At 46.7% G+C, this 21,656-nt stretch overlaps 1 protein-coding gene across 2 annotated transcripts in view; it reads left to right on the top strand.

The window, feature by feature from the left end:
- Positions 1 to 21,656, top strand: part of fbn2 (fibrillin 2) — a 349,375-nt gene that overhangs the window by 83,990 nt on the left and 243,729 nt on the right. For both annotated transcript variants that reach the window (XM_036976697.2, XM_090233643.1), the window contains 8 exons: positions 277 to 420; positions 2,875 to 2,994; positions 4,944 to 5,069; positions 5,689 to 5,811; positions 7,067 to 7,189; positions 15,725 to 15,877; positions 16,907 to 16,960; positions 17,071 to 17,196. In XM_036976697.2, coding sequence (XP_036832592.2) covers positions 277 to 420; positions 2,875 to 2,994; positions 4,944 to 5,069; positions 5,689 to 5,811; positions 7,067 to 7,189; positions 15,725 to 15,877; positions 16,907 to 16,960; positions 17,071 to 17,196 — 969 coding nt within the window. The remainder of the gene's footprint in view (positions 1 to 276; positions 421 to 2,874; positions 2,995 to 4,943; positions 5,070 to 5,688; positions 5,812 to 7,066; positions 7,190 to 15,724; positions 15,878 to 16,906; positions 16,961 to 17,070; positions 17,197 to 21,656) is intronic.

The following is a 21,656-nucleotide window of genomic DNA, read 5'->3' as shown; positions in this document are numbered from 1 at the left end:
ATGGATAGGGATGGATGGAGGGATGAATGGATATGGATGGATGGAGGGATGAATGGATATGGATGGATGGAGGGATGAATGGATATGGATGGATGGAGGGATGAATGGATATGGATGGATGGAGGGATGAATGGATAGGGATGGATGGAGGGATGAATGGATATGGATGGACGGAGGGATGAACGGATATGGATGGATGGAGGGATGAATGGATATGGATGGATGGAGTGGAAAGCACACTGATTATGATGAGCTACTATGGGGTATGTTGGACAGGCACAGCGACTCTGAACCAGACGATAAATGTCTGTAAGCAGCTGCCCAACCTGTGTCTGCACAGTCGCTGCATCCTCGTGGGCTCTAGCTACCGCTGCGAGTGCAATAACGGCTACACCCTGGACACTCGCCAAGAATGTGCAGGTACTGTATAGTAATTATACATCAATATATTAAACGTGTTTTTATACATGTCTTCGATTGATTGACTAACACTTTTCAAATGTTAGTTCCAACGCCCACAGTGGTTGGGATACCAGGAACTCTGGTGTTCTTGATCACATCAACTGGCTACACACAGAGTGATAGACAAACGCAAGCACCAAACAGACAGACAGACAGACAATATTGCTGGAAATTAATTGGCAGATATTGTGTTAGTTTTGTCTTTTTAAGCTATGTAGTGGCTAACCAGGAGTGAACATAATTATTGATTGATTCGATATAGCTGGCAGAGGTGGGACCAAGTCATTGTTTTACAAGTCACAAGTAAGTCTCAGGTCTTAGCACTCAAGTTCCAAGTCAAGTCCCAAGTCAAGACGGTCAATTATCAAGTCAAGTCTCAAGTCTTTAACTTTGAGTTTCGTGTCCTAAACAAGTCATAATGAGCTCTTTTTTCACCTTTATTTAACCAGGTAGGCCAGTTGAGAACCAGTTCTCATTTACAACTGCTACCTGGCCAAGATAAAGCAAAGCAGTTTGACACATACAACAACACAGAGATACACATGGAGTAAACAAAACATAGAGTCAATAATACAGTAGAAAAGGTCTATTTACAGTGTGTATAAATGAGGTAAGATAATGTAAGGCAATAAATAGGCCATGGTTCTTAAGTAATTACAATATACCAATAAAACACTGGAGTGATAGATGTGCAGGAGATGAATGTGCTAGTCGTGCTCTTCATCCAATGTAATACAATTTCATATTTTTAACAAGAGTAATAGTTAGTATATTACATTTACACAAATCATGAATGCTTTTAAAAATATCTATATATTTATTACTTTCCAAATGAACGTTATATTTCCATGGAAATACATGGGTAGCCATGAGAAAGACCCCCCCCCCCCCTCCCCCCAATAGTGAGCGACTATCGAGGATCGCTATGGGGCGATCTCGTCTTGTACACAATCGCCCAACCATGTTTTAGGAACGTCAGGCAGGATTTAGGCTACCAACTGCCTAGCCAGTTGTAGCTCAATCTTGGGTGCAATGATCACGTTCCCGCACTAACTGACTGTGTGGAAGGTCATTGATTTAACGTTACGTTAGCCTACATGATACACCAGTAAAGTAATAAAATATATAGCTGTCGGCTATATTAGCCACGACTTACCATTCTTTGTGCAGCTTCAAATGTCGAACAAAGTTGGAAGTTGTTGCGCCTCCGTCTGTAATTCTCTTCCCGCATCTTTTGCAAGTTGCAATTTGTTTTTTGTTGATACAGCGTCGTCTTTATAGCCAAAAATAATAATTTTGGGGTATCATCTTTCCAAGGGCTCAATCTGAATTCACCCGCCGACATTCCTCTGAACTGCCACGCACAATTTGATTGGCTGCTGGGTCCGATTCAAACTGTAATCCGTTAAATGAAGAGTTGATGTACTGCACACTTTTTTTAATAGCATCATTTTTAATATTTGGGTTTGGGGAGGTATCAAGTCAGGTCGAGTCATAAGGCTCAAGTCCAAGTCAAGTCACGAGTCATTGGTGTTAAAGTAAAACTCGAGTCCATCAAAAGGCTCAAGTCCAAGTCAAGTCACGAGTCATTGGTGTTAAAGTCAAAGTCGAGTCCAAGTCATCATATTCGTGACTCGAGTCCACACCTCTGGTAGCTGGGAGCATGTGGTGTTTGATACTTGTGAGATTTCTTAATAAAAAAGTTTGCAGTTGAACACGTAAAAATTGCATGTACTTTCAGAATTGTTTGGCGAGCTACTCGTAGGTGGGCAGCGAGCTACTGTACTGGTAGCTCACGATTGACCTGTCGGCGACCCCTGTGTTACAGCCATTAGTCACAGTAAGAAGCTTCCTTTTGAGAGAGGACAGCTAGATGATAACCAGTCAATGTTCAGGTCACCCAGAAAATACATTTTTCTGTTAGCATCAGAGAGCTTGTCCAACACCACACACATAATCTCCAGATACTGACTGTTAGCACTTGGTGCTCTACAGCAACACCCTGAAAGAAGAGGCTTCAGATGAGGCAGGTGAACCTGCAACCACAACACTTCTACTTCATTTGTCATGAGATCCTCTCTGAGCTTTACAGGAATATGTCTCTGAATAGATACAGCAACACCTCCCCCGTAGACATTCCTGTCTTTTCTATAGATGTTATATCTTTGTATTCCTACTACTGTATCATCACAGCTGCTGTCTAAGTGAGTCTCAGAAATGGCTAAAATATTAATATTCTATATATCTAAGCTGAGCGAATCTACTAATCTCGTGAACGTATGTTTCTGCGGCTGTTAGGTACTGTATATTTTATATGAGTTAACTTTTAATCCTGGGTAGCTTGTCTAAAAACTGAACTCATGAGGATTCTAGGTTGTATTTCTAATAAATCTATTTCCTGATAATGAATAGATGTAGATGAGTGTTCCTCCGACCCGTGCCCCAATGGGGACTGTGTGAACACGGCCGGTTCCTTCTACTGCAAGTGCCACACAGGGTTCCAAAGAAATCCAGAGAAGCAGGTCTGCATCGGTGAGTCTATTTATACTGGTGAATATATACAGTACCAGTCAAAAGTTTGGACACACCTACTCATTCCAGGGGTTTTCTTATTTTTTTAACTATTTTCTATATTGTAGAATAATAGTGAAGACATTAGAACTATGAAATAACACACACGGAATCATGTAGTAACGAAAAAAGGTGAGATTCTTCAAAGTAGCCACCCTTTGCCTTGATGACAGCTTTGCACACTCTTAGCATTCTCTCAACCAGCTTCATGAGGTAGTCACCTGGAATGCATTTCAATTAGCATGTGTTCCTTGTTAAAGGTTCATTTGTGGGATTTATTTCGTTCTTTATGCGTTTGAGCCAATCAGACGCGTTGTGAGAAGGTAGGGTTGGTATACAAAAGAAAGGGTGGCTACTTTGAAGAATCTCTCTTCTTTGGTTACTACATGATTCCATGTGTGTTATTTCATAGTTTTGATGTCTTCACTATTAATCTACATATGTAGAAAATAGTACAAATAGAGAAAAATCCTTGAATGAGAAGGTGTGTCCAAACCCTTTGACTGGTCCTGTACATATTCTATTCAAAGAGGTTGAACCAATGCCTTCGCCATAGACATGTTCCAGAGTCTGTGGCATAAACCCTCAACCAGCCAGGCCTGTGTCTGCGAGTCTGTTTTCACAGTGGAGTGGACCATTAAGGATTTATTCAGTCTAAATGTGTTGTTTCCTTTTTCTTTCATATTGTTACCTGACTACTGGCACATTGATCCACCGAATGCTGAATTGTCATTTCACGTTTAGAAGATAGTTACAATTACAAGCAGACTGTAAATGGATATACTATACCATTTAACATTGGGCTAGGTGAAACACATAGAGATATAACGACTATACCAATGCAATTGTAGTTATTATATTTCTATGGTGGAATGTTACTCACTCCAACACAGATGGACAAGGGGCCAGAGGGAACTGTCTAGGCCAGAGGGAACTGTCTATGTCAGGGGGAACTGTCTAGACCAGGGGAAAATGTCTAGAGCCAGGGGGAACTGTCTAGGGTCAGAGGGAACTGTCTAGGGGCATTGGGAACTGTCTAGGGGCTTTGGGAACTGTCTAGGGGCAGAGGGAACTGTCTAGGGGCAGCGGGAACTGTCTAGGGGCAGAGGGAACTGTCTAGGGTCAAAGGGAACTGTCTAGGGCCAGAGGGAACTGTCTATGCCAGGAGGAACTGTCTATGGGCAGAGGGAACTGTCTATGCCAAAGGGAACTGTCTAGGCCTGGGGTAACTGTCTAGGGCCAGAGGGAACTGTCTAGGGCCAGAGGGAACTGTCTAGGGGCAGAGGGAACTGTCTAGGGCCATTGGGAACTGTCTAGGCCAGAGGGAACGGTCTATGCCAGAGGGAACGATCTATGGCCATTGGGAACTGTCTAGGCCAGAGGGAACGGTCTATGCCAGAGGGAACTGTCTAGGCCAGAGGGAACGGTCTAGGGCCATTGGGAACTGTCTAGGCCAGAGGGAACGGTCTAGGACCATTGGGAACTGTCTATGCCAGAGGGAACTGTCTAGGGCCAGAGGGAACTGTCTAGGGGCAGAGGGAACTGTCTAGGCCAGAGGGAACGGTCTATGCCAGAGGGAACTGTCTAGGGCCAGAGGGAACTGTCTAGGGCCAGAGGGAACTGTCTAGGAGCAGAGGGAACTGTCTAGGGCCAGAGGGAACTGTCTAGAGCCAGGGGGAACTGTCTAGGGGCAGAGGGAACTGTCTAGGGGCATTGGGAACTGTCTAGGGGCTTTGGGAACTGTCTAGGGGCAGAGGGAACTGTCTAGGGGCAGAGGGAACTGTCTAGGGGCAGAGGGAACTGTCTAGGCCTGGGGGAACGGTCTATGCCAGAGGGAACTGTCTAGGGGCAGGGTTAGTATACCAATGGCGTTATTTTGGATACAAATACATCACCACTCTCCTCACCAGACATTGACGAGTGCCTGAACAACGGGGTTCTGTGTAAGAACGGCCGCTGTCTCAACATGGACGGAAGCTTCCATTGTATCTGTAACGCAGGCTTCCAGCTAACCCCAGACGGCAGGAACTGTGTCGGTAAGATCTTTCAAATGCTTTTCGCGTTTGCTTTAGCCTGTTTGGAGTGCCAGATTGGGTTTACACTTTTGCTACTGCTCTATGGGTTCCATTGCGCCAGTCAAGATCAATCAAGCCCAGATTAAGTATTTTAATACAGTATCAGTTACCTTAATCACTCATGTAAATCAGTACTCCAATGTTCATGAGATTGTAGCTAATTGTTCCATAGATTTGATTTGACACCTTGTTAAGTACTATAAGTATTCAAGCCTAGTCAAACCCATGAATGAACTTTATGAGGACAAGCCACTAATTATAGACTAATATAAACATAAAATACCTATTAATACGGTTTCTGTGTTTCTCTCCCAACCACATCCTACTCGTTTGCTCATGGCTGTCCATCGATGTCGATGTCGACAACGACATCGCTCTTGTTTTTACGCCATTGAATGTGGCTGTACAAAGCCAATGCACACACAACCTCACTCACATTCTACATGCTACACGCCATTCCCCATGTGGTCACATTCCAAGACCCTCTGCTTGGCAACTAACGGGTCTGGGCGTGGTGAGTTTGGCTTTAACAACAGGATGACAGATTCTCCCCTGACCTTTAACCTTTTACCCTCCACAGACCATGACGAGTGCGCCGGCACCAACATATGTCTGAACGGCATGTGTATCAACGAGGACGGTAGCTTCAAGTGCCTGTGCAAACCCGGCTTCACCCTGGCTTCCAGTGGGCGCTACTGCACAGGTAGAGAGATCACTGAGGCAGACATGGAATATAGAGCAGGTTCAGGATTGGCTCATATTTTAGAGCTATGCCGATAGATTCCAGAACCTCATCTGTGTTCCATTTGGAATCCCAACTGAGATGCTACAGCACCAGCTGCTAGCCATGCGTCTGGATCAGGAACAGACAAAGCGTGCATTCCAAATGGTACCCTATATAGGGCTCTGGTCAAAAGTAGTTCACTGTTTAAAGGAATGGGGTACCATTTGGGATGCAGACAAGAGATTGAACCTACCGCTCCCCAGAGGCCTAGTTATAATGTGTTTTTTTGTTAACCACATAACTTCTCTCTTTAGGTCTGTTTTTCTACCTGTCTCTCTCCTTCCCTGTCTCTCCTTCCCTGTCTCTCTCCTTCCCTGTCTCTCTCCTTCCCTGTCTCTTAATTTCTCTTTGTTCATTTCCCTGTACTCTCTCCATCTCTCTCGTACTCTTACTCTCTCCATCTCTCTCGTACTCTCACTCTCTCCATCTCTCTTGTACTCTTACTCTCTCCATCTCTCTTGTACTCTTACTCTCTCCAACTCTCTCGTACTCTTACTCTCTCCAACTCTCTCGTACTCTTACTCTCTCCATCTCTCTTGTACTCTTACTCTCTCCATCTCTCTTGTACTCTCCATCTCTCTTGTACTCGTACTCTCTCCATCTCTCTTGTACTCTCCATCTCTCTTGTACTCTTACTCTCTCCATCTCTCTTGTACTCTTACTCTCTCCATCTCTCTTGTACTCTTACTCTCTCCATCTCTCTTGTACTCTTACTCTCTCCATCTCTCTCATACTCTCACTCTCTCCATCTCTCTCGTACTCTTACTCTCTTCATCTCTCTCGTACTCTCCATCTCTCTTGTACTCTTACTCTCTCCATCTCTCTTGTACTCTTACTCTCTCCAACTCTCTCGTACTCTCACTCTCTCCATCTCTCTCGTACTCTTACTCTCTCCAACTCTCTCGTACTCTCCATCTCTCTTGTACTCTTACTCTCTCCATCTCTCTCGTACTCTCCATCTCTCTTGTACTCTTACTCTCTCCATCTCTCTTGTACTCTTACTCTCTCCATCTCTCTTGTACTCTCCATCTCTCTTGTACTCGTACTCTCTCCATCTCTCTTGTACTCTCCATCTCTCTTGTACTCTTACTCTCTCCATCTCTCTTGTACTCTTACTCTCTCCATCTCTCTCGTACTCTCCATCTCTCTCCATCTCTGACTCTCTTTCTGGTAGATATTGATGAGTGTCAGACTCCAGGCATGTGTATGAACGGCCGCTGTGTCAACACTGAGGGCTCCTTCAAGTGTGAGTGCCTGGCAGGGCTGGCTGTGGGGGCGGATGGACGCTTCTGTGTAGGTAAGGAGTAGTGGGTGATCACAAACACAAAACGCATGTTCACATGCCCACACACACACATTCACGCTTGCTAATGGACACTCACACACTCGCGCACACACGCACACACACACGCACACACGCACACACGCACACACACACACACGCACGCACGCACGCACGCACGCACGCACACACACACACACACACACACACACACACACACACACACACACACACACACACACCGGCTTCCACTTCAGACAGAGACTATGTCTTTAAGTCTGTGATGTCCACAAGCTGTTTCATATTTGGACTGAAACGAGAGTCATGGGCTCTTATTTAGCTTATTGGCAGATCTCGCCTCTTCTGCAGACATTGTCTGAGTCCCAGATGGGTCCCTATTCTCTGCATAGGGCACTAGTTTTGATCAAAAGCAGTGCACTATATAGGGAATAAGGTGCCATCTGGGACTCAGACCTTATGGCTCACCGGGAGTCAGAAAACAGTGGAAATTCACAACCACATTATCTGTCTTCTGGGGCTTATTTCATGACATCGATAACACCTCACTCTTTAGGAAATGACAAAGAACAGAGAGAGAGAGTGAAGGGGGGGAGAGAGAGAGAGGGGGAGAAGGGGAGAGAGAGGGAGAAGGGGAGAGAGAGAGAGAGAGAGAGAGAGAGAGAGAGAGAGAGAGAGAGAGAGAGAGAGAGAGAGAGAGAGAGAGAGAGAGAGAGAGAGAGAGAGAGAGAGAGAGAGAGAGAGAGAGAGAGAGAGAGAGAGAGAGAGAGAGAGAGAGAGAGAGAGAGAGAGATTTAAATAATCTTTATTGGGTCTGGCGTCTGGGAGCCCACCACACAATAAATACTCATACAAAACCATAGTTACACATCAATTAAAAACACAACTCCAATTCCTCCTCCACAGTAACTAAACACAACATCCTCTGAATACCCCATATACTCATAAACAGATCAATATTGTTGACAAGTTTCTAATAGGCAAACTCAACCCTTAGTTTCGCTGCCAACATTCCCTCCAGCATTCCCGCCACATCCACAGACCCCTGTCCCCCGAATACTGTTATTTCGGGTCTTCCATATCGCAAATTTTGCTTCTCCTAACACAAAATTAAGCAACACAACTACACCCTTTTGACTATACCTGTACTTTGGCCCAAATATATACAGTTCGGAAGAGAAAACCTCTCCCAACGCTGAGAACCAATTAGTGATCAGGTCAATCATCCCGACCAACCTGGGACACTGTAAAAACAGATGTGCCAGAGTTTCAGACTCAGCACAGAATGGACATCCCTCCCCAACAGTAGGGTCCAGGTGTACCAGATGCATGTTGGTGGCTATAGCTCCATGTATTATCCTCCATTGGAGGTCAGCTGTCCTCTTATCAATAGGCAGTTTATATAATGATCGCCAACAGCCTTTTGGGGAGGCACCTGGACCAAACACACCCGCCCACCTCGTCGATTTTACCCCTTCCAGGGAAGAGGCATGGGACACCTTCACACATGTTCTGTACATGGCCTTATTTCCCACCTCCTTGAACTCCCCCAGCTCCGGGGTATGGAAGGAAAGCAGCATCCCCATGTCCTCCTCGAATGCCCCCATCGCAGCACTAACAATCAGTGCAGGGAACACATAATCCAGACCCTCCTTCCATTGATCAGAGTTGGAAGTATCAGTCACATACTGCAGATTAAGTACTGGCAAGGAATCACAGACCTCAGAGACGACCTTCCTCAGTAGACGAGATGATCGGATCCCTGCTCTTTCTCCCAGCTCCTCCAACGATCTGCTCCTGCTCCGCATCAGATGACCCAGCTTGGTACACCCCACGCCTAACAGGCATGAACGTAGGCTGGCTGAACCCAGAGTACGAGACTGGATGACAGTGTTGTAAAAAAGAGTCTCTTCAAAAAGCCACATCCCTGGTGGCGTGCCGGCCTTACGGGACATGACAAAAACTCTCCAAGTGTGCATAACAGACTCATAAAATGGATTCAGGACAGACAAATCACCCCCCTCCAGCTTTAAGAGAAAAAGTCCAAACAGTCCACTCTCCTCATCAGTGTGTAGGCAGTGTCGACCCAGCTAGAACCGTCACTGTACAACAGTCTCTGGGCTGCTAGAACCATCATTGTACAACAGTCTCTGGGCTGCTTGAAGCCGGAAAGCCATGATCCTAGAGGAAATGTCCACCAGGCCTTGTCCACCCTCGTGCAGTGGCAGGTACAGGGCTGCAGCTTTAATCCAGTGTTGTCTAGACCAGAAGAAATTGACAAGGCTCCTCTGAAGCTCTTGTGTCAGACCCCTTGGTGGCTGCAAAATCATTAGTCTGTGCCACAGGGTAGAGGCAGCAAGATTATTAGCTACCAGGACCCTTCCCCTATAAGACAGCTGGGGCAGCACCCATTTCCATCTTTGACAGTCTGGCACACACTTTCTCCACTACACCGTCCCAGTTATTTTTCTGAAATACATCAGAGCCTAGAAACCCTCCAAAGTCTTCATCCCATCTCTGCCCCATCTGAAGCCCCCCCTGGTAACTGTGGAGCGGACCCCATCTGAAGCCCCCATGGTAACTGTGGAGCGGACCCCGTCTGAAGCCCCCCTGGTAACCGTGGAGCGGACCCCATCTGAAGCCCCCCTGGTAACCGTGGAGCGGACCCCATCTGAAGCCCCCCTGGTAACCGTGGAGCGGACCCCATCTGAAGCCCCCCTGGTAACCATGGAGCGGACCCCATCTGAAGCCCCCCTGGTAACCGTGGAGCGGACCCCATCTGAAGCCCCCCTGGTAACCGTGGAGCGGACCCCGTCTGAAGCCCCCCTGGTAACCGTGGAGCGGACCCCGTCTGAAGCCCCCCTGGAAACCATGGAGCGGACCCCATCTGAAGCCCCCCTGGTAACCGTGGAGCGGACCCCATCTGAAGCCCCCCTGGTAACCGTGGAGCGGACCCCATCTGAAGCCCCCCTGGTAACCATGGAGCGGACCCAATATGAAGCCCCCCTGGTAACCGTGGAGCGGACCCCATCTGAAGCCCCCCTGGTAACCGTGGAGCGGACCGGATCTGAAGCCCCCCTGGTAACTGTGGAGCGGACCCAGTCTGAAGCTGACCTGCCCACAGCGATTCACTCTTTTCCCCAATTGACTCTAGCTGAGGAGGCCCCGTCATACATCTTTAAAGCGTTTGAGAGAACCTCAACATCCTCACCCCCTGTAATAAAAATTGTCACGTCACCTGCACACGCAGACAGTGCTATTGCGGGACCCTTCATTACACCTGGCACAGAGAAACCAGTAAGCTTCACTCTTAAAAAACAAAGCATTGGTTCAATCGCCAGACTATACAACTATATAATGTCAGAGTCCAATGCGACTCTCTGCTCAGGGCCCAATTGAGGAAGACCGTGTAACAACTGTTCAGTACACAGAGAGTCACAATCCTCTGCCTTATCGAGGGCAGAGTAAAAATCCACGGCATGTTGACGCATTTCACTGTCATCCGTGGTCACCTTCCCGACTGTCCTAGGTTGTTTTTTTAAATGCTAGGAGCATCCATATCCTTGAGGGAAGCAAAACGAGACCTAATCAATGCACCCTTCACTCTTTCACTCTCATGTCCTGTAAGTTCATGACTAGTCCAGGGTTGTTCTGAGTGAGCAGCTTCAATTGAATAGATTTGATGTCCTGTTCAAGGGCCTTGATAGTCTCTTAAGTTCAATTTGAGACAGAGCAGTATACTGTTGACAAAAAACTTGTATTTGGGCCTTCCCAACCTCCCACCATTGTCTCAAGGACTCAAAATTCCCTTTTATACCCCTCCATTTTTCCCAAAACAACAAAAACCTGTCACAAAACATGACATCATGTAACAATTTAACATTAAAATACCAGTAAGGCGATGACCTTCGTGGACAAATGAATATCAACAGTAACAATATGATGATCAGAGAAACCCACAGGAGTAATGGCACACTTTCCAACCCTACTACAGTAGAGATCAGATACATACAACCTGTCTAACCTTCCAACCCTACTACAGTAGTGATCAGATACATACAACCTGTCTAACCTTCCAACCCTACTACAGTAGAGATCAGATACATACAACCTGTCTAACCTTCCAACCCTACTACAGTAGTGATCAGACACATACAACCTGTCTAACCTTCCAACCCTACTACAGTAGTGATCAGATACATACAACCTGTCTAACCTTCCAACCCTACTACAGTAGTGATCAGATACATACAACCTGTCTAACCTTCCAACCCTACTACAGTAGTGATCAGACACATACAACCTGTCTAACGTTCCAACCCTACTACAGTAGAGATCAGATAGATACAACCTGCCTAACCTTCCAACCCTACTACAGTAGTGATCAGATACATACAATCTGTCTAACCTTCCAACCCTACTACAGTAGTGAGCAGATACATACAACCTGTCTAACCTTGCTGCACTGAGACCACCTTCATTAACTTTTAGCCATGTGTACTGCCTAACTTTTGCATTCCTTACTCTCCACACATCAGAAAGCTCAAACTCAGTTAATAGGCCAGACAGACAAGTGTCTGACCGCAGGTGAGGTTCTTACAGTAAAATCCACTGTACAGTTCCAGTCACCCCCTAAAACCATACACCCCTCTTGATCACACTGTCTTCAGGTTTCCTTTATTTGATCAAATATAGCAATACGCTCTGTACCCTCATTAGGAGCATAAACAAAACATAACATCCACCTTGACCAATAAAACCCGACCCATGAAAATCTCTGCTGTAGATACCACAGTCACCCCTAAACCTGAGGAAAACAAGATTGCCACCCCAGCACTGAAATTAGTACCATGACTGGGTATATGCTGTCCCTTCCACCACATACCCCATTCAACCTCATTTTCCTCATCACTTTGTGTCTCCTGTAGGAAAACTACATTAAGCCTTTTCTGTTTTATTACTTCTAATACCCAAGCCCTCTTATTCCTGTCCCTTCCCCCATTAATATTGAGAGAACCTACCCTTAGTACCTCCATATAGAAAAGAGAAAAGAAAAGCAGAAGAAACCACAGACAAACCAACGAGAAAAAAAGACACCCTATGAAGCATGATCATCATCATTTTAATCTTCTCTTAACCTGACCACGTTTCCCACCACCTTTTGCTGCTGCAACAGCAGTAACACATTTCCTCGAGCGAAACCGCTTCTTCTCACTCAGCTGGTCTAACCCCACCATCTTCTGTAACATCACAGCTGACCTCACAAACTTATCAACATCAAAATAATCTGACAATTTGACAGATTTCCCAAAAGTCTGATCTAGAAACCCATTTACCTCCTCTAGATCATAAATTGAGTCGTCACCAGCTGCTATCATATCAAAAGAGATATCCATATCCTTCTCCTGATCCTCCTCAGCTGAGGCCACAGACAACTGACTCCCTTCCACCACATCCCTTTCAACACTCCCCACTTGCACCCCATCACTCGTACCAGGCATCTCCTCCACTACCTGGGAGACTAGCCCCACCTGAACATCACTACTCATAGTGGGCATCTCCTCCACTAACTGGGAGCCTAGCCCCACCTGAACCCAATTACTCATAGTGGGCATCTCCTCCACTCCCTGGGAGCCTAGCTCCACATGAATCCCCTCCTGTACCCAAGCACTCGTAGTGGGCATCTCCTCCACTACCTGGGAGACTAGCCCCACCTGAACCCAATTACTCATAGTGGGCATCTCCTCCACTCCCTGGGAGCCTAGCTCCACATGAACCCCCTCCTGTACCCCAGCACTGAGGAAATGGCTCTTCAGATCCATCCTTACCTTCTACAACAATATTTTTCTGCTGCATAACATTTCCCTCAGGTACAAGTTGCAACTCAGTGTCCTCAACACGGATAACTTGTTCCTCAGCAACAGGTGCTTGTGGCTGCTCTACCGCTGTCGGCCCACCTCTCCCTACATCAGTGGGCCCAGGCGTTACGATGACCACCTCTCCCTACATCAGAGGGCCCAGGCGTTACGATGATCACCTCTCCCTACATCAGTGGGCCCAGGCGTTACGAGGACCACCTCTCCCTACATCAGTGGGCCCAGGCGTTACGAGGACCACCTCTCCCTACATCAGTGGGCCCAGGCGTTACGAGGACCACCTCTCCCTACATCAGTGGGCCCAGGCGTTACGAGGACCACCTCTCCCTACATCAGTGGGCCCAGGCGTTACGAGGACCACCTCTCCCTACATCAGTGGGCCCAGGCGTTAAGAGGACCACCTCTCCCTACATCAGTGGGCCCAGGCGTTACGAGGACCACCTCTCCCTACATCAGTGGGCCCAGGCGTTACGAGGACCACCTCTCCCTACATCATTGAGCCCAGGCGTTACGATGACCACCTCTCCCTACATCAGTGGGCCCAGGCGTTACGATGACCACCTCTCCCTACATCAGTGGGCCCAGGCGTTATGAGGACCACCTCTCCCTACATCAGTGGGCCCAGGCGTTAAGAGGACCACCTCTCCCTACATCAGTGGGCCCAGGCGTTATGAGGACCACCTCTCCCTACATCAGTGGGCCCAGGCGTTAAGAGGACCACCTCTCCCTACATCAGTGGGCCCAGGCGTTACGAGGACCACCTCTCCCTACATCAGAGGGCCCAGGCGTTACGAGGACCACCTCTCCCTACATCATTGAGCCCAGGCGTTACGATGACCACCTCTCCCTACATCAGTGGGCCCAGGCGTTAAGAGGACCACCTCTCCCTACATCAGTGGGCCCAGGCGTTACGATGACCACCTCTCCCTACATCAGTGGGCCCAGGCGTTATGAGGACCACCTCTCCCTACATCAGTGGGCCCAGGCGTTATGAGGACCACCTCTCCCTACATCAGTGGGCCCAGGCGTTATGAGGACCACCTCTCCCTACATCAGTGGGCCCAGGCGTTACAATGACCACCTCTCCCTACATCAGTGGGCCCAGGCGTTACGAGGACCACCTCTCCCTACATCAGTGGGCCCAGGCGTTATGAGGACCACCTGCCCCCCTCCCTCCACCTTCTCCCTTTTCGGGCAAGCATGTCGCTTATGACCAACATCCCCACACTCAAAACACCGTTGGCTACCTGTACTAGCATAAGCCATATACAATCTATTGTCATACTTGACTTTAAACGATAACTCCAAAGTCTGCTCCGGTGAGTCCAAAAACATAAACACCTGTCGCCGAAACGACATAACCTGTTTCAACGCCGGGTGTTTGCAACCCAACGGGACAACCTTAATTGAACTGGCGAACTTCCCAAAGCGCGATAACTCGCGCTCCAATAGCTCATTGGGAATAAACGGCGGTACATTTGAAATCGTTACCCTTGTTGACCGAGAAAAAAGAGGCGTAACTTGAATAAACATACCTTTAAGAAGTACGCCATGCTCAACCATACGATCAACAAGACACTCTTCTTTAAGAAGTACACCATGCTCAACCATACGATCAACCAGACACTCTTCTTTAAGAAGTACGCCATGCTCAACCATACGATCTACAAGACACTCTTCTTTAAGAAGTACGCCATGCTCAACCATACGATCTACAAGACACACTTCTTTAAGAAGTACACCATGCTCAACCCTACGATCTACAAGACACTCTTCTTTAAGAAGTACACCATGCTCAACCATACGATCTACAAGACACTCTTCTTTAAGAAGTACACCATGCTCAACCATACGATCTACAAGACACTCTTCTTTAAGAAGTACACCATGCTCAACCATACGATCTACAAGACACTCTTCTTTAAGAAGTACACCATGCTCAACCATACGATCTACAAGACACTCTTCTTTAAGAAGTACACCATGCTCAACCATACGATCTACAAGACGCTCTTCTTTAAGAAGTACACCATGCTCAACCATACGATCTACTTTAAGAAATCTTTAACAAAAACCACCACCGCTTTATTCATCCGTGACTCATAAGCAACATTCTCATATCCCACCTTCTCTCCTACGGCAACCAGAAACTCCTCCACCGTGACAGTAGCTTCAGTAACACACCTAAAGCCGTGCCGAAGTGACAGGGACGGCATCCCCATTCGGGCTGCCATCCCCGCCAAAATCAGGGTAATTTCAATACGACAAACTAAATACTTAATTCTACCACAACAAAAATAATAATCTTAATCGTGCACAGAAGAAAACCAAAAAATGCCACCAAGAAAGAGAAAACTGAAAGAAAGTTCTGAATATCTAACTCTACACAACACACGCACTCCTTCGCTCATACAATTCCCAGCATGCACCAAACACTCCCAGCATGCAGAGAGAGAGAGAGAGAGAGAGAGAGAGATATTGGCTACAGTACACTGAAGTAGCTAAGTTCCTATATTCCTTCTCATGGGCTTTGAGCAAAAAATACAAAATGTCGGAAAGCGGAAATCCTCAGCAATCACCGCCAATGTTTTCACTGTAAAGCACTGTTGTGTTAATCCATTGTCACATACAGTGTCTCTGTGTTTTCTTCCTTCAGACACACACATGCGCAGCACCTGCTACGGCGCCATAAAGAAGGGTGTGTGCGTGCGTCCCTTCCAGGGAGCCGTCACCAAGTCGGAGTGCTGCTGTGCCAACACCGACTACGGCTTCGGAGAGCCCTGTGTGTCTTGCCCAGCCAAGAACTCAGGTACAATACACACAATGACACACATCCAAACTGTGCGAATGTCAATCAAGACTAGGAATCCTGAAAAACTTAGTTTTATCTGAACGTCTTTAGATGCTGTTTGTAGACCAACTGACTCATTTGTAGACAATGGAGTGAACAATTGGCTAATAGAGTGACTTTGAGAAGACCAATTGGCTAATAGAGGGACTTTGAGAGGACCAATTGGCTAATAGAGTGACTTTGAGAGGACCAATTGGCTAATAGAGTGACTTTGAGCGGACCAATTGGCTAATAGAGTGACCTTGAGAGGACCAATTGACTAATAGAGTGACTTTGAGAGGACCAATGCAGCTAATATAGTGACTTTGAGAAGACCAATTGGCTAATAGAGTGACTTTGAGAGGACCAATTGGCTAATAGAGTGACTTTGAGAGGACCAATTGGCTAATAGAGTGACTTTGAGAGGACCAATTGGCTAATAGAGTGACTTTGAGAGGACCAATGCAGCTAATATAGTGACTTTGAGAAGACCAATTGGCTAATAGAGTGACTTTGAGAGGATCAATTGGCTAATAGAGTGACTTTGAGAGGACCAATTGGCTAATAGAGGGACTTTGAGAGGACCAATGCAGCTAATATAGTGACTTTGAGAAGACTAATGCAGCTAATATAGTGACTTTGAGAGGACCAATTGGCTAATATAGGGACTTTGAGAATACCAGTGCAGCTAATATAGTGACTTTGAGAAGACCAATCCCGTGTGGGTGATATATTATTGTTGTGCTTCCAACATCAAATATAGCTCACATTACATACAGTATGTACAGAATGTTGCGTTCTCACACACAAAGATGCTTGGTAATGGAGGTTGTTTTGTTGCAACCGCAGTCATTGACTTTGAATTTATTCCTGTATTTAAAGCAGTAACCCCAACCCTTCATCTCAGTCTTCTAGAACTTTAACTTCTAGAACTTTAACTTCTAGAACTTTAACTTCTAGAACTTTAACTTCTAGAACTTTAACCACCATTTCTGTTTGGTCTTACAGCTGAGTTCCAGGCTCTGTGTGGAAGTGGAATCGGCTTCTCTGTGGATGGAACAGGTAATGTGCCCTGCGCATACTACGAAACTTTTGGGGTTTTCATCAGTGTATTGCGTGACATTAAAATGACCCCTCTCTATTGTGTCCCTCTGTCTCTTTCCCTTGGCCAGACATCAATGAGTGTGCACTGAACCCAGAGATCTGTCCCAATGGAGTGTGTGAGAACCTAAGAGGCAGTTTCCGCTGCTTCTGTAACACTGGCTACGAGTCTGACAACACGGGCAAGACCTGTGTGGGTGAGTGGAGAAAGGCTGTTTCTGACACTACAAAATTACACTATCTTTCTTGTAACTTGACCTTCAGTGAGACAAAATGTCATGACCTGTGATGTAGTGATAACAACAAATTGCTAAACGTTCACGGTGAGCAAATTAATGTTCAATACACTTTCAATTAAATTTAAAAAACACTGTATTTACCCTCCACTACATCACTGGTCACAAATCTGGTTTATGCCAAATATGATGACACATAATTCAGTATTAAAGATGGCCTCCATAGCCAGAAGAGCACACCGGCCAACTAGGCATGTGTCTATGTGAGGCTCAGTTCAAATAGCTTCCTCCTTTACCCAACTGACATCCAGCTTGTTGTCCAGGCTGAGGCTGAGAGGCAGTGGAGGTGTAGTGGTGTCTCTCTTTCAGTTGGTAGGTTACGTCTCAATTGGGCAGCAGCTGTGATGAGGAAGAGAAGGAGAGCTAACCTGGGAGTCTGTCTAGAGATGTTTGATGAGGAAGAGGAGGAGAGCTAACCTGGGAGTCTGTCTAGAGATTTGTGGTGAGGAAGAGAAGGAGAGCTAACCTGGGAGTCTGTCTAGAGATTTGTGGTGAGGAAGAGAAGGAGAGCTAACCTGGGAGTCTGTCTAGAGATTTGTGGTGAGGAAGAGAAGGAGAGCTAACCTGGGAGTCTGTCTAGAGATTTGTGGTGAGGAAGAGAAGGAGAGCTAACCTGGGAGTCTGTCTAGAGATTTGTGGTGAGGAAGAGAAGGAGAGCTAACCTGGGAGTCTGTCTAGAGATTTTTGATGAGGAAGAGGAGGAGAGCTAACCTGGGAGTCTGTCTAGAGATTTGTGATGAGGAAGAGGAGGAGAGCTAACCTGGGAGCCGGTCTAGAGATTTGTGATGAGGAAGAGGAGGAGAGCTAACCTGGGAGTCTGTCTAGAGATTTGTGATGAGGAAGAGGAGGAGAGCTAACCTGGGAGTCTGTCTAGAGATTTGTGATGAGGAAGAGGAGGAGAGCTAACCTGGGAGCCGGTCTAGAGATTTGTGATGAGGAAGAGGAGGAGAGCTAACCTGGGAGTCTGTCTAGAGATTTGTGATGAGGAAGAGGAGGAGAGCTAACCTGGGAGTCTGTCTAGAGATTTGTGATGAGGAAGAGGAGGAGAGCTAACCTGGGAGTCTGTCTAGAGATTTGTGATGAGGAAGAGGAGGAGAGCTAACCTGGGAGCCTGTCTAGAGATTTGTGATGAGGAAGAGGAGGAGAGCTAACCTGGGAGCCTGTCTAGAGATGTGTGATGAGGAAGAGGAGGAGAGCTAACCTGGGAGTCTGTCTAGAGATTTGTGGTGAGGAAGAGAAGGAGAGCTAACCTGGGAGTCTGTCTAGAGATTTGTGGTGAGGAAGAGAAGGAGAGCTAACCTGGGAGTCTGTCTAGAGATTTGTGGTGAGGAAGAGAAGGAGAGCTAACCTGGGAGTCTGTCTAGAGATTTGTGGTGAGGAAGAGGAGGAGAGCTAACCTGGGAGCCTGTCTAGAGATTTGTGATGAGGAAGAGGAGGAGAGCTAACCTGGGAGCCTGTCTAGAGATTTGTGATGAGGAAGAGGAGGAGAGCTAACCTGGGAGCCTGTCTAGAGATTTGTGATGAGGAAGAGGAGGAGAGCTAACCTGGGAGCCTGTCTAGAGATTTGTGATGAGGAAGAGGAGGAGAGCTAACCTGGGAGTCTGTCTAGAGATTTGTGGTGAGGAAGAGGAGGAGAGCTAACCTGGGAGCCGGTCTAGAGATTTGTGATGAGGAAGAGGAGGAGAGCTAACCTGGGAGTCTGTCTAGAGATTTGTGATGAGGAAGAGGAGGAGAGCTAACCTGGGAGCCTGTCTAGAGATTTGTGATGAGGAAGAGGAGGAGAGCTAACCTGGGAGCCTGTCTAGAGATTTGTGATGAGGAAGAGGAGGAGAGCTAACCTGGGAGCCTGTCTAGAGATTTGTGATGAGGAAGAGGAGGAGAGCTAACCTGGGAGCCTGTCTAGAGATTTGTGGTGAGGAAGAGAAGGAGAGCTAACCTGGGAGTCTGTCTAGAGATTTGTGATGAGGAAGAGGAGGAGAGCTAACCTGGGAGCCGGTCTAGAGATTTGTGATGAGGAAGAGGAGGAGAGCTAACCTGGGAGCCGGTCTAGAGATTTGTGGTGAGGAAGAGAAGGAGAGCTAACCTGGGAGCCTGTCTAGAGATTTGTGGTGAGGAAGAGAAGGAGAGCTAACCTGGGAGCCTGTCTAGAGATTTGTGATGAGGAAGAGGAGGAGAGCTAACCTGGGAGCCGGTCTAGAGATTTGTGGTGAGGAAGAGAAGGAGAGCTAACCTGGGAGTCTGTCTAGAGATTTGTGATGAGGAAGAGGAGGAGAGCTAACCTGGGAGCCTGTCTAGAGATTTGTGATGAGGAAGAGGAGGAGAGCTAACCTGGGAGCCGGTCTAGAGATTTGTGATGAGGAAGAGGAGGAGAGCTAACCTGGGAGCCGGTCTAGAGATTTGTGATGAGGAAGAGGAGGAGAGCTAACCTGGGAGTCTGTCTAGAGATTTGTGATGAGGAAGAGGAGGAGAGCTAACCTGGGAGCCTGTCTAGAGATTTGTGATGAGGAAGAGGAGGAGAGCTAACCTGGGAGCCGGTCTAGAGATTTGTGATGAGGAAGAGGAGGAGAGCTAACCTGGGAGTCTGTCTAGAGATTTGTTTCACTGACCAAACCATCCGTTTCAGAGTAGGCAGGCCCATTGAACTATTTTTTGCCTAACCTTATGGGAAGCTATTAGCACCCATGTCATGCATTATCAAATGCATTATGCGTAGCAGGGCCCTGTGTTTTTTTAATCATGTCACATGACCCAGATTTTAACCTTTATTTAAAGCTTTTTCAGTGAACTGTCCGCTCTTTTTATGGTAGATGGTCCAGCACCATCCTCCAGCACCATCCTCCAGCACCATCCTCCAGCACCATCCTCCAGCACCATCCTCAGACAATTGCTTTAATCTTTGGTCTAATTCTCATTTCTGGATAATGCTTAAAATACAGAATAAAATCTTGCTGTGTCACACGATTGCACAAAACATTGAGTGCTTTAATGACCTGTGAAGAGGGTATTCATAGGAAGTGTTACCCAACACAAAGTGAGTAGTCAGAAAAATATACTATTACATTTACTGTTCCTTTTGGATGCTTGACTATTCTTAGCATTACTGACAATACGTGCAAAGTTCTCACATTGCCTTTCGGTGGTTGGAGCGCTATGACTTGCTAGTCTTCCTAGTTACCACACTCACCACTAACAGTAATAGTAGAGCCCATTCAAACAGACTTATTCTCATGTCCTATGCTGATGCAACTTGATTGTACGCCAAGGATTCAAATGAAGCATACAGAAACACACCGAAACCGCATTTGATCGTTTTCCTGGCAGTAATGATAGAAACACAGGTGCTACAACTCCCACGCCGCCTAGGAAAATGTGATCCCGGTTTCCCTTTGACTACTGTCTATACTACTATAGTCAAAACATAGAGTTAATTATAGACCGACTCAGTCTGCTTACTAAGTGGCTCCCTCTTCCCTTCACAGTGCACTACTTTTGACCAGGGCCCATAGGGAATAGGGTGCCATTTGGGACACAGCCTTAACATGGTGGAACCAGAATCCCCACTATTAATCGTACAGAATATCCTCTGTTCGTTCCCCCCAATTCAGTTGCGCTACATTTCAGCTCTTGAGACAAATCGCCTTTCTCTATTGAAATGACATCATGGTGTGTAGCTGCCAGGGGAAAGACAGACATGAAGAGAGAACACGGCCAAAAGACCTGTAAAGACCAATGGACGGAGGTAGGGAGACAGGGAAAGAGGAAAGGAGAGAGGGAAGAAGGCAGAAAGGACCAGATTTGGGTTTTGGAACGGGCTTTTCAGCCACTGTAAACTCAGTCACTGTAAACTCAGTCACTGTAAACTCACAGCCACTGTAAACTCAGCCACTGTAAACTCAGTCACTGTAAACTCAGTCACTGTTAACTCACAGCCACTGTAAACTCAGCCACTGTAAACTCAGTCACTGTAAACTCAGTCACTGTAAACTCACAGCCACTGTAAACTCAGCCATTGTAAACTCAGTCACTGTAAACTCAGTCACTGTAAACTCAGTCACTGTAAACTCACAGCCACTGTAAACTCAGTCATTGTAAACTCAGTCACTGTAAACTCAGTCACTGTAAACTCACAGCCACTGTAAACTCACAGCCACTGTAAACTCAGTCATTGTAAACTCAGTCACTGTAAACTCAGTCACTGCAAACTCAGTCACTGTAAACTCACAGCCACTGTAAACTCAGTCACTGTACACTCACAGCCACTGTAAACTCATAGCCACTGTAAACTCAGTCACTGTAAACTCATAGCCACTGTAAACTCAGTCACTGTAAACTCAGTCACTGCAAACTCACAGCCACTGTAA

The sequence above is a fragment of the Oncorhynchus mykiss genome, chromosome 5 (genome assembly GCF_057628025.1).
Source record: "Oncorhynchus mykiss isolate SJ-2025 chromosome 5, ASM5762802v1, whole genome shotgun sequence".
NCBI classification, from domain to species: domain Eukaryota; kingdom Metazoa; phylum Chordata; class Actinopteri; order Salmoniformes; family Salmonidae; genus Oncorhynchus; species Oncorhynchus mykiss.
Note: the sequence above shows the minus strand (reverse complement) of the source record. Positions and strands in the feature narration are given on the sequence as shown.